A 13,991-nucleotide genomic window follows, 5' to 3' on the forward strand; every position below is an offset into this window, starting at 1 on the left:
AAGGGGATTCTAGGGTTGTGTCTATAGTATGACACGCCCCTCGCCCTGAACCATCGCCACCATGGGGTAACCTCTCTGGGAACGAAAATCGCTGTCAGGAACGTCATTTTAGGTGCTTTCAGGGTATTGGGTTAGCATTGGAAAGGGGAGCCTGAGCCGTCCCGTCCCCAGTGCTATCTTGACCGCCTTCCAAGTGCCAAATACTCCCCTGAGCCCCCCTCAATGCTCCCCTGTATTTCCTCAATGCAAACAAGCCAAATAAGAACACCGAGTGAGAAAATATAAAAAAACTTCCAGAAAGACATCCAGACTTGTGTTCAACTCCATCTTTTCAGTTCCATACTGGTACTGGTTCAGCTCAGCTCCATGGCTTGAAGAATGGGTTATCTGTAGTCAACTTTGCTGTTTTGGGGCATTTTTGGTGACCTTGGCCTGACCTTGGATCTTGGACCTGACCCAAGGTCAGCATTTTATGTAAAGCACATATTATCGTCCATGGTGCATGATGGTCAAGGGTTTCGTGCAGACCAGTCTCCTAGGCCTTCGACCGAACTGAAGGTAACCATGTTCTGGGAAAGACAGGCTTTTGACCATAACGCGATTGGTAACGGATTTGTGTCGGTGGGTGTCATGGACGGGGAGCACGCGGCTTTCTGCAACCAACTCAGGTGCTTTTAGGGTATTTGGTTCACGTTACCCACGGCCACTATATTCTGGATCACGAAGGATATTGACCACGGCGCATGGAAGGGCAAAAGTGTTACCCTCAGAGCGTGGAATTGTCTGATCTGATTTACCCAATTTGTAATATTTTCTTGATCTTTTACCTGACCGGAGGTCATTTCTTCTTTCTGGAGGTTCTGGGGCAAGTCAGTTATCGACAAAGTGGAATCGAATGGTGAAGGTTTGCTGCCGACCGGCCGCATAGGCTCCGAACAGGGGTTGTTGGCCGTTTAGTCCCTCCGGCCCCCTCCCCAAAACAAATGCGTTTGACACAGATGCGCCACTTTGACCATTAATTTTTGACAACAGATACGGAATATTTTTCAGTCCTAGTTTAACATTTGGTTTTCTACCACCAAAAATCCCAGTTCAGTATATTAAGCCAAAAGTTTCTTCCAAATCTTGACCATAAAGGTGTCATTTGTACGTTTTGAATCAACTTACTGGTTATCTTTAGCCACAAAGAAATATTTTATAGCTCCTTAATCAACAAAGTAACCATAACTCCGTATATAACGTTCCGATTGCCCGACTTAAGTTAAATATAATGCAGCAACGCTGTCAGTATTTGCCGCTCTTCCTTTTGTGTGCAGGGTCCGCAGGCAGGCGAGGCACGTTTGTACTCGGAGTGATAGTTAAATGTGTTGGTGGCTTATGCCCCGCATTGTGTCATGTATACTATTGCCAGTGCATAAGTCTTTCTCCTCAAACAGTTATTTGCATTTTATGTGGGACCGTAACTGTTGGAGCATCATTTTGTGGTGTTTGTGGAAGTGGTAAAAGTCCGTAGTTGGGTTGGCAAATGCGACCGTCACCGCATATTACCTTTTAGCGTCATCTTATAGATTGGCCAACACCTTGCAACAGATTAAATCTGTCTCAGTGTTTTGTTGTGGTGAGGTCAGCATGTATCTCAGTGCAAAGTGCTTGCTGAAATGGATGCTAGTTGGTGTTTTTCGTGTCCATTTCGTGCATCCAATCTGAGGGATCTACTGGACACACTGTTAATAGGCAACATGAGGATCTTTGGGAAGTTAGGTAGCTGTTCTGTATTTCAGTTTTGGAAGTGTGTCACTGTAGATTTTGGAGATGGCAAGAACTGCTGCCTAGCCACTATTGAACTCAAAATGAAATAAAATTGGTCGCCAATGTGTCACTTTGCTGGCAATGTGAGGTTATTTGAAATATTTGTTGTAGATGCAATGCTTTCATTACCACTGTGGTTGCTAGCAATGCACAATTGGTTACCAGAAGTGCAGTCCTCTGAATGTATACACCACCAGATTCATAGGGAAAATCTGTGTGTGGCCTAATGCTCATGTGTCAAACTTGGGCCCATGTGTGTCAAACTTAGGCCTGTGTGTTTCAAACTTAGGCTTGGCTGAAATATGCTTGGTTGTCAGATTATGCTATGATAAGGCATTTTAGTAGCATAATAGCCTGAAGTGCTGTTGTAGCACCATTCCTTGAAACATTGACTCATATGCTCGGAAATCTGTAGTAACCATGCACTAACCTCAGAACACTGGTATTAAAGTTGACAGGCACTTTAAGTTTTGCTGAGGTGCTCCTGACATGCTGAACATGTTCAGCATGTGGCTTTTTTGCAGCTTGACTAGAAGTACTGTTTTTTTGTCATCTGGTGTACATGATTATCAGAACTGTTTTTTCGGTCATCCGGTGTACATGATTATCAGACCTGCATAGGATGCTTGATAGTTATGACAGAATATGAAATTTGTCTAGGTATCATAAATTGGTATAGCCAGAAATTGTCTATATGAGATAAATGTTCTGTACACAAAATGTTTACAAGAGTGGGTTTTGCCTATAACCCCCAAGATTTGTTGATGTCTGAATGTAGGGGGTTGGTGCTGATACATTCTTGGACCATATTTGAATTAGACATGTGCCCGAAGCTCTAAAAAGTCTGAGGTCCCAAGGCACCATGGCTATGGGGCCCTATAGGATCCAGGATTCATGTTTACAACCTGGGCACATATGGTTTTGAATGATTTTCCTAATACTTCTATTTATGAGTTTTTGGTGTGTATAATACCTTGCTCATTGTTCCATGTTGCATGTATACTTTGCCCAACATAATAATGCTGTACCATTATTATTTGTGTGCAGCCTACCTGTTTCATTGTCCTTTACACACTTGTAGTTGTTTATTTGGGCTTCTTGGTGAGTTGACTATGGTGGCCATGCCACGGCCAGACTGTACACACTGTCTTGTTCCCCACTGAAAAAATCATGCAAATTATAGGTGGTGGTGCAAAATGACACAATGACATGATGACAGTAAACAAATGGTCTGGTATATTCGCAGTAGGATCACAAGAAATTTCATTCTTTCACATCATCAGTTATTCAGATAGCATCATCACATCATTCTAGATGTCACACACACCCTATCTTTTCTTTGCCTTTTGGTGTTAACAGTCACCAGACAACAAAAATCTTACCAAAGATAATGTTTGGGTTACACTAAATGCCTCTGGACGTGTCAAATCTTTTGGCTGGTTGATCAAGGTTTCAGAGTAATACATGTTGTAACAGGATAGATTACAAAGCAGTCAGTGTTATTGCCTAAGACTAGGCCTGCTGGTGATGAAAAGATGTCATGTGTTGCCCAAAACATGTGTTGCTGTTTCCATTGTGTGTAGATGTGTGGGTATATGCAAATGTCCAATTCAATTCAAGTGTTGTTCTGTGCGGCATAGTTCTAGCCAGTTTTTTGTGGAGCATTGAAATGCAGGGATTGTGGTGGCTAGCGCTGGATATATTTTAAAAATTCTATAAAGGAAATATAGTCCACCTCCATTTGATAGATTTCTGACATCAAAGGTCATGCTGAGCAGATTTGAATCTTGACCCCACCATAAGTGTCTGAAACTTGGGCATTTCTTGGTGTTTTTAGCACCAATACATTTTGTTCTCCACAAATATATATTGGAAGGAATTTTAAAAAATTGTTCTCTGTTGGTGATGTTAGATTGAGGCAAGCTGTTCCTGAAACCTCGACAGCAGCGCACGCCACACTCACAACTTAATGAGGGACACTGCTGGTGGGTTACAGCAAATCTCTACCATATCACACACCATGTTTCCTTGCAATGCACTGGTTCCCAGGTCCGCTGCTGCTCGCCAGCACACGTTCAACCCACCTACCATCCAGCAATGACGCCCGGTCTGGGTCCGCACTCAAAACATCCACAGCATTTCTTGACAGGCTAGGGAGAAGCACAGAGAACATCTTGTATGTGTCACAATTCAATGTTTCTGGGTTGCACATAGGAGTCATTGTAACACAATAAAACTGATACAAAAGTATGTGATGTCATGCTAACATGTACCTCCATGTATAGACTGAATTAATCATTATTGGTGAATAAATTATTTTACTTCTCGTAAAATAGCATTTTATTAAAGTTGCATTTAAAACTCAAAAATGGATATTGTATAAAATAAAATGCATACTTATGGTGGGCACCATACATTTGATAAACTCCTGTTCATCAGGATTTGATTCAAGAGTTATGCATGCCACATTGCCTTGCATTTTATGCACCACCTGCTTAACCATATCCAAGCTTGAGCAACAACTAGACATGTTGCCCCAGTGAGAGTTAAATTGGAAGTTCACGCCATGATTTGGACTGCCAGTGGGGGTTGGTAGGCAGGTGCTCTTATCCCGCTGATTTGGCGAGGGGCGGACCCATCCACTGGTCAGTGCCAAATGATGCAGTTGAAGAGGAGACATGAAAAGTGACTATAGTGACTTGTGCAGTTGGTCTGTGAGATTTGCTGGAGCTATTTTTCAGAATGAAAGCCATCTTTTCAGTGTAAGAAATGCAAGTAGATTGGTGGCTATATCCCATCAGAGGATTTCCCAGCCAGTGATGTGTACTGCTTGTCCATAATGTTGCTTCGATTTTAACAATGTGTTCTGTCTTCCAGATGCCTTGCACAGGGGTGAAAGATGTTGATCAGCAGCAGTTTGTCATTGACATGGCTGCATTCCTGAAGAAGTAAGTTTTATTCATGTACTTGCCCCTGTACTAGTTATGAAATAATGTTTGTACTGCTTAAGTTTCATTTTAAAATCATGGGCTGCCACTTTTTGTGGTGCAAGTCACTGACGTCCCCATTGCAAATAGTATGTATGTGTTCAACATAGTTTAGAATTCATCTGTTCATTGCACCTGCTCATATGCTGGGGTTGGCTGTGAGTGCTTGCCTAACTGACATTTCTGCTCTCTGCAGTCGGGCAAGGTGAAGGTTCCCGACTGGGCCGACATTGTCAAGACGTCGATCGCGCGCGAGCTGGCACCCTACGACCGCGACTGGTTCTACATCCGGACGGCGTCCATCGCGCGCCACCTGTACATGCGCCCCAACGCCGGCATCGGCGCACTGCGCAAGATCTTCGGCGGCCGCAAGCGCAACGGCGTGCGACCGAACCACTTCCAGGTGTGCCACGGCAACCATCTGCGGAAGGCAGTGCAGCAGCTGGAGGCGCTGAGGATGGTGGAGAAGACGCCCGAGGGCGGCCGGCGGCTCACCAACCAGGGCCGCCGCGACCTGGACCGCATCGCCTCCCAGGTGTACCGCAAGATGGCCTCCCTCCACGTGCCCACCCAGCCGGTTGTGATCACGGCGCCGGCCACTGAGGATTGATCTGCGCTGTTCCGACCTGGTGAGAGCTGTAATACATGCGCTCGCGAGACTCCCGAGTGTAAACGGCCGGCGGGGGAAGCATATGAGGATTTCACTGCAGTCATGCGCGATTCCGTCATCTGTGGGCTACGCCTGGTCATGTTATATGGCCAACCGCAAACAATGTAAGGGCTTGGTTTGCTGCACTGCGACAAAGAGCAACTCGAATATTCCCTTCCAAGAGCCTAACCCTCCAGTCGCAAAGACGATAAACGTGTCCGCCAATGATCCGCTAAAAATCATTCTAATATCATTTTGGAACATGAAAACAGCCATCCATCAAGCCTTGCTAGTGGTGCTGCTGGTGGTTGACGGCGATCAATTCTTGGTCGAGTGCGTGTACCAAAGCATCTGTTTTACAAGGCGGCGACGGTGTTCGCCAATGTCGCGAAGACGATAAACGTAGTGAGCGTAGTACATGCCATTAAGACACATGATGTGGCTTTGGGTGAGCAAAATGGTACCAGACGGGCAACAATTTGCGTTTAGATGCTACTTCAGCGGTCGCGACAAACTTCTCATTTTTGTTCACGAGTGCGAGGACATATAGGCGTGAGCGGCTTGAACTAACGATGTGTCATCAGACTTAACCTCTATAGATACCGCCCCTTGCGATCTCACGCTGCGAAGCGCGGATGCTTCGTTACCAAATTTAAGAAGGCAGCATGTGCTCACGGTGGAACTTCAAAACGGATCCTCAGAGCACATAGCCTTCTTTGACGGATGCCTGGCGGCTTATGCGGATGGTTCCAAGGCGGGTGCATGTGTAGGCTGCGTTTTTGCATTTGGCTCCGTAACATGGTCCTTCACGCTACGTGCACACACGCCAGTTTTCTCGTCAAAGCTCGAAGCCAAAGCTTTCTTTTATAGAAGTGTGGTATAGTGAATTACATTTGATTTTTTCGGACTCCCTGAGCAACCTCCTGGCTGTCTGCGACTTTTACACGTCTAGCCCACTGGTCCAGGACATTCAGTCGCGTCTTGTCACTGGGTCAGGCAGGAAAAGTGGTCGTACCGTGTTGGATCCTGAATCACGTAGGGATCTGCGGAAATGCTCTTGCCTACGCAGCAGCAAAGTGCGCTACGAATGGCACACGCATTCCTGTAACACCACTACCATCTCAAGACAAGTACCCTGCAGTGTCATCGGTGATACAGGAGCGATGGCAGTACCACTGAGATGCGCTGAACGTCAACAAGTTGAAGTCATTCAAACCTCGTATCGGGCTAAGGCAGCCGTGTTTTCGCGACAGTGGAAAGGAGGACATTGCCATTTGCCGGCTGCGCGTAGGCCATGCATGCTAGGCACTGCCACCTGTTTTGAGCTGTCGACAGACCGCGCAGCAGTCGATGCTGTGACCCGCTGACTGTGCGTCATGTGCCCGTCGCTTGTGGTCGCCGGACTGTAACATGGGTGCAGCTGTTCGGACACAATGCTCAGAGTCATTCACTTAATGACTTTTTAGGAGATGATTCGCGTGTTGTCGATGCTGGTCGAGTTTTCCAGTGTCTGATGTAGGGTTTTCAGTCATCTTTTCACCACAATACCATGATTGACTACCAAGACCTCGTCAAGATCTTACAGGGTGACTTGTTTGATAAACCGGCTTGCTGTGCGGTGCCGCATAGCGTGATAGTGCTGAGCGCTGCATGAACTCCATCGCCATCATCACATTTGGGAACCCACGCGGGTCGTACCGATCAGTGCGTCGGTACGTCTGGTTCTCGTGGGAGCGGCAGTCCCCTTTGGCGTCCTTTCCGCGCTGAGCCGCAAATCGGACCGCGTGAGAAGTGGCGGACTGGGTCGGGCGAGACCAGGCACCTTCAGTCGACATCTATGGATTTGCAGGGCACGTTTTCGGTGACTTGCAGGTATTATCTGGAAAGCACGGAAGCATTGGTGACGTATATAAGTCACAGGGAGCTGGCAACGCGCCTGTATAGTTCCAAGTGCAGTTTTTTTTAGTCCAGAGCGTATTGTGTCTGAGACCGGCCTCGGAAAGGCGACGTCGGCCGTTTTGTTCTTCATTGGGAACTGACGCACCTGCGGCTCAAGTAACCTTCAGATCAATTACTGATTTGTGGGAACTACATTTGACGTACAATCTGCCTCGGTTGCCGATGTGTTGCCATTCCAAATCGCCCCCCCCCCCAAAAAACAACAAAACGAGCAGAGCCCGAGCGCGCGGGCATGACTGGCCGAGCACATCGAACCACATTGCGGTACGATTAGCGGCGCGATTGTCCATCAGATGTCGCTGGTCTTTTGTCGCTGCAGCGCCGGGACGTAGAAACCGTGCCCGGTTTTCACGCATGGCAAAAGGCTTTTGCGTCGTTAGCAGTATTGTCTAGTTTTACAGTTGGCATAGCCGGGAAGCACACATTTTGTTTGCGTAACAATTACGGTGAAATCATGCCCATCAAATAGCTTGTAAGCTATGCCCTCATTCAACCTTATCCTTACAGCGTCTGCGAATTGCACCTTTGGCTACTGTGGCCAGTGTGGAATCGCGAGCAGCGGTTGCACGGATGTCGGCTCCCGGAAGGCATGACGGCGGGGCCCGTCAGCTCAGATATTGCTCTGTGGTTCATTTAAAGCTTTGTTGTTCAGCCATGTCGCTGGCACTTACAATATTACACGGGATGTCTATTTGCATCATAAGCAGATTCGGTAGTAGTTTCGCGTCATTCTTGGTACCATATAAGCTCCCTAGTACACCGCATATAGATCCACCGAGACCGTTGCGGTGAAAGGCGTAGGCTAGATCTCGCAACGACTAATTCGTTTGGTATCGTGGTGTCAACCAGGATTAACTTTTTACTAAAGCAAATCGAGTTCAATTTTTCATGGGTATGGTATGCCAGTGCCAACAAGGTCTATTGTGGGCATGACTATCGTTTTGGCAGCCTTTTTTACAGCGCATTTATTACAACGCATCGTGTTTAGAAAATGTGTAACAACCAGTGGAAAAATTTCCGTCAACATTTCAAAAGCTGTCTGTTTATCCCGTGAGCTGAAAACGCTACCGAATCAAGACTGGACATTTCTCACTGGGAAATCTAGGCGAGTCGCCAGATCACGTTCTTACTTTCTACTCACGTTGCCCATGGTACGGCACACCCACAGCGCACTGAAACGGTACCAATGCAGTCAATTGATGCGTAACGGAAAGAAAACCAGCGGCCGGCACAATCGGAACGTGTAGAACATTTCGATAGATGAAAAGTTACGGATGTTAAAGCGAATGTTTCAGCATTTGTCGGGACTTCGGGAATGTTTCCTATTTGTATGCGACTTTTCACTGCTTTAAACAACGAGGGTGCAGTTGGTGCGGAGGGAAAACCGTCATCTTAAGACCCAAAGCGCTCTAGTGCCCGAACTTAAGTAATGGATTATTAAATATCCCGACACTGAAAGGAGACCAGGAACGAAACACCAATAGACGGCTGTCTAGTCGCCGGCCGCCGTCGTCGGCCAGCGATTGGTTCGCTCCGACACAGTTTCGCAGCCGGGTGCCACTGAGTCGCGCAGTTCATCCCCACAGTTATGATATTTTACCACAACTTCGCCACAATGCTCATGTACATCAAGCGGACATAAGTTGACCACTCTATCATGCGTCGTTCAGTCTGAAGGCTTTCACTGGTGAAATGTTCCCGCGCTCGACCCTTGGTCATTGCGGCCATCAGGGACCGCTCTGCAAGCGCTATGATGCAAAGACGTGTAGACAACATATTTATTAATTGTTTGAACACAAAAGTGAACCGCTTACGACGTGGCAAGACATCAGATGCCAGCATAAAACCTATGACGAGAACAGCGAATGCCTACCGCATTGGACCTGTCATACAACGAACAGCGACTAGGCGCAAAGTATCACAACGCTTGACATTGCGCCAAGAGTTCCAGCTTTCACGCAAATGCATCCAAGATTGTCTGGATTCCACCCCACCGAGGTTCAACAAAGTGACGGACCAGTGCCGCGGAACACGTGTGGCATTGAGGTGTGGAACCCTGCGGACGACAGGAAACGTAAATATTTTTGGATGAAACAAACGGAAGGCCCGCTGACAAAGAAGGGAAATTTAATTTACAGGTGGTAAACACCTACTCTGAACGCCTGTCTCCTGATCAGCAGTAACGATGCAAGCTGATGCTAGCATGTCGTTCCCCATTCCCATTTCCATATCGCACGGCTTAATATAGATGAAACCTGTCATGTTTTGGGACCTTGCCTACCGCTCCCCAGCGACACATGCCCCGTCTTCGGTTCCGCCCTCCACATGAGGCGATATCACGCAATCTCTGAAAGCACTAACACGGCAAAACGCAGCTCTCCGAATATATCCTGTCAACCCGATGTAACGCTCCATTATTGTCGGATGCCGTAAAATGGGCACACACCATTACGTCGTCACACGCGTGATTACTGACCTATCCACTATATAGCGCGCCAGCTGAAGCGTGCGCAGCCCGAATCCTCTCTATCTTCACACTAACCCAGCTGCTCCCAACACACGCAGCAGCGCAATATGCATACAACGCTCAAACTGAGGCGCGTTATCGTCGGATGGACCTCAGCACATGCAATCTGATAAGCGTGGTAATTCAGGGGTTTCGTCCGACGTACGTTACTGGATCTCCTGAAAACGTTTGGTTACAGAACGCATCTGCGAGAGCGGACACATAAGTAAACCTCTAAAGCTGGGTTACGATCCTAGGCCCCCACGTTGGCACTTTGGCCGTTGCCGGACGCGCGTTTGCGTCCCCGCTCCAATGCCACACGTCCCACACCGCTCACGGCTTGGGGTTTGTCCGACGACCCACACATAGCGTCGGGGTCCAGCTCCGCAGCTCGCAGGCCCACCGGCACCGCACGTTCTGTTCCTTCACCTGTCCTGGGCGGTCTGTCGCTACCCGGGAGCTCTACCGATCGTCGGTGGCCAGGCGCATCACGCCGCTCACCACGTCCTGGCGCAGCTGGGAGCCGCCGGGCGCGTCCGCCATCACCCCAGCCTCGTCCGTGCGGTCCACGCCCTGGCGGCACATCGGGCACGTCTTGTGCGTCGGGTTCCACTGCTCGATGCACACCGTGCAGTACGCGTGGGGCGCACGCAGCGAGGCGTCGGGCGCCCGCTCCAGACAGATGCAGCAGCAGCCGTCGTCGGCGTCCAGCTGGTCCAGCAGGCGGGACGAGGTGAGCGCCGCGGTGCCCAGCTGCGCGCGCGGCACCGCCGCCAGCCAGGCGTACTGCTGCGCCAGCGTGGCGCGCGCCTGCAGGAACTGGCGCAGCGTGAGCGGGCCGGCTCCCCTCGGGCTCGTCGGCGGCGCTCACCTTCTCGCAGACGACGCGCACCGTGCCGCGCCAGAACACGGGCGACACCGCCGACGACTCGTCCACGCGGAAGCGCAGCCGCTTGCCGCTCTCGTCCCGCAGGTGCGTGCAGAGCGTGTTCAGCTCGTCGACGTGCTGCAGCAGCTGGTCATAGGGGATGGTGGTGACCTCCTGCAGGGGAGCCGTGCGGCGCAGTACGCCGTCCCGCACTCGCGTGACTGCATCTGTCAGCGGGGCTGACACCATCTGGCCCATCACCAGGCTGCAGTGGGCAAGCTGCTGTGGCAAAAATGTCCATGCATGGTCTAAGTACACCCTGCAATGATTTGTATTACAGGCACACACATCTAGTTAGATTTGGAGCAGTACTGATTGCTGTTGAACATGCATGACATTGGGTGCTTGGGGCCCAATGTTATGAGGTGGCAGACATTGAGACAAGCACAGATCTGCCAATTTTTTCAGCTTTCCTATTTTAACCACCAAATTTTAAAAGCAAACATCAAGTAGCCATCCTCCACCTCATCAAAGGCTAAGGAACAGCACATACATGCTCTTCTGCTTATACAAGCTTTTAAAGATTTGGTGTAAGCCATCAAGATGGTGATAAACTCGCTAACAGAAGTCAAGAATGACGCCATTGAAATACTACACACCACACTGCGAGAATACTTGTGCACACAGCTCCTATTTAAAAAATAAATACAACATGGTTGTGGCAGAAAGTGCACCAGGTTTTCTGACTGAAATTCTGAAAAAAACATGATATTCTACTGCATGACACCTATCTTCAATTACAAAGAAACATCTTGCATCTGCAGCACATCTGAAAGAGTCTGGAAATCCAGCTTAACTGCAATTGCCATACAAGGTAATAGGATGAGGGCTCGAACAGTTAAATCCCGAAAGTACCCTTGCAGGAATTCATCACACATACAAAAAAATAACTGGGCAAGAAGAAGACTTTGAGCTTTGATCATCCCATATTTTATCACCTCTGACAGGAATGACAATTTCTCATCTTAAATGGGTGGTCCTACCAAAAATCAAGTAGTTTGTGAGGCCGTTTCCCCTACCCACCGACACAGACCTAACATTGAATAGAACACGAACCCAAGAGCGTACTCGGAATCAAAAAGTGGCTTTGAGTATGGTCCAATGCCAACACGCATGACGTGCTTCGCATCATCGCATCGAAAGCAGGTGTAGCCTGGTACACGACGCTTGTGACGTGAACGGGATCCACCTCAACGCTTACCTTGACAAACTTGACAAACTTGAGTGACTAGACTGCTATGTATTCATATAAGCAGACAGAATGCTGACAAAACCAGTACAATTGTACGCAGTAGCCATCCAATCACACAGTACAACACATCGTTTTAACACAATCCCCCAAATCCACCCCTTGTTGTGGCAAAGGTAGTAAGCTATCGTTGTAAAAAACTTGCGACAGCTGCTCCAATTACACTGCAAATTTGAGCACATCATAGTTTGTTTTTGCCATGCATTTGGTTCTGCATGGTGAAAAAATACCTGACATGTATATAAACAAAATATATCTCTCTATTGATATATATTTAATGCATTAAGCTTGTGGTATTTTGGAGCACATTGACGTTATTGTTTTGTGATCTTGTGGGAACATCGTCACACCGGTAGTTGAAACTGACGCAAATGCGACGAGGGTGCGTGTCTCGTTTTCCCTTGTTATGTTCGATTTGTTTTGGTAACTCCAGAAAGGCGGGCATTTGGGGTCTAGTCGGCCGCGTGGGTGTTGGGGCGTGGGTCGTGGGGCGGTGTTTGTGCGCGTAGATAGGTGGATGTGGGTCTGGAGGGGGTGGTCGGTGGTTTGGTGGGTCTGAAAGCTTTATTAAAAGCCCTTAAGCCTTTTGGAAGCCCTTCGCTTACGGTACGAACTTTGAAGGCTGACTTTGGTAGGTTCTGTTTGCCATCAGGGGCGACGTATACCATTGGGTGCCCCATACCTGACCCGGTTTGGTTTTGATTTTTTGGTTTAGAACCCTTTCGACCAGAAATGATCATTTCAGGACTATGGGATGAATGAAATTGGTTAGCGGTGCGGCGGGCTTGTATGCTCCTGGAGGGGGAGGAGGGGGGGGGGGGGGGGGGGCACGGGGGCAGGATCCAAAAGGGGGCCACGGGGCTATGCCCCCCCCTTTGGCTCCGAAGGGGCCCATTGGCTCCGAGGGGACGCATGGCCGGCCGAAGAGGTGCAGTTTTTTTCAACACAAAATGCAACAAAACTGGGCGTCTGAACTTTCAGGTGGCCAAGAACAGGTATAGGTGAAAGTAAAGGGCCTATGAGAAGTAAAAAAAGTTATTCAATGATTGGAAAAATTGTGAGCTGAAAATTTGAAGCCTTATTATACTGTATAGGAGCCCCATGGCGTTTCCGGGGATCTATATGCCCACTTGCAGGATCATTTCGATCGTTAAGGAGCATTCAACGTTGCCCTTCGTTCTTTTTTTGCATTTTCTCTGAGGGCCCTGCGCCGTTGTTGGGGCTCTTCCTGTTAGCGTGCCGGGGCATTCTTGTCAATCACAGGCCCTTCCACTGATTCTTTCTTTTCGCCAGACAGTTCCTGTGAGCTATAGCCGAGGTCCCATATCTTAACCTGCCGGGGTATTCTCGGTTGCTCAGGGGCCCGTTACGTGGGTCTCGGTTAACCTACCGGCACGCTTGCGACAAGTTCATTGGCCCTCTACATTGGTCTAGGGCGTTTCCAATTCTCTGTCACTTGCTTAGGGACCTACACTCTTGTCGGGGGCGCATCTGATGGCCTGCTTGGGTACACCCAGTCGTTCGGGGACCTTCCACACTGGGTCTTGGGTACTTCTTTTCTGAATTGGGGGCTCTACGCTGTTGTGGGGACCCTTTTTGTTAACCTGCTCGGGCACACTCGATCATCTGGGGGCCCTCTACATTTGGTCTTGGGTACTTCCTATTTCGATGGAGGGCCCCACGCTCTTGGGCCCTATATGCAAACCTGCTCGCACGCACTGAATCATTCAGGAGCCCTTTGCGTTGGGTTCTTGAATACTTCCGAATTGAATGGAGGACCCTACGCTCTTTTGGGAACCTTATCTGTTAACCTGCTTGGGCACACTCGATCATTCGGGGCCCTCCACATTGGGTCTTGGGTACTTCTTAGTTGAATGGAAAAGGCCTACGCTCTTGTCGGGGGC

The 13,991-nt window shown here is 48.7% G+C and overlaps 1 protein-coding gene across 1 annotated transcript; it reads left to right on the forward strand.

Annotated features, from left to right (window-relative positions):
* Positions 1 to 1,871: 1,871 nt before the first annotated feature.
* Positions 1,872 to 5,455, forward strand: LOC119099966 (40S ribosomal protein S19-like). The gene is made up of 2 exons (XM_037223080.1): positions 1,872 to 1,892; positions 4,993 to 5,455. Exons 1-2 carry the CDS (start codon positions 1,872 to 1,874, stop codon positions 5,404 to 5,406), a joined length of 435 nt encoding a protein of 144 aa, XP_037078975.1. The 3' UTR covers positions 5,407 to 5,455.
* Positions 5,456 to 13,991: the final 8,536 nt, after the last annotated feature.

Source organism: Pollicipes pollicipes, unplaced genomic scaffold, assembly GCF_011947565.3.
Source record: "Pollicipes pollicipes isolate AB1234 unplaced genomic scaffold, Ppol_2.1 Scaffold_2555;HRSCAF=2994_pilon_pilon_pilon, whole genome shotgun sequence".
NCBI classification, from domain to species: domain Eukaryota; kingdom Metazoa; phylum Arthropoda; class Thecostraca; order Pollicipedomorpha; family Pollicipedidae; genus Pollicipes; species Pollicipes pollicipes.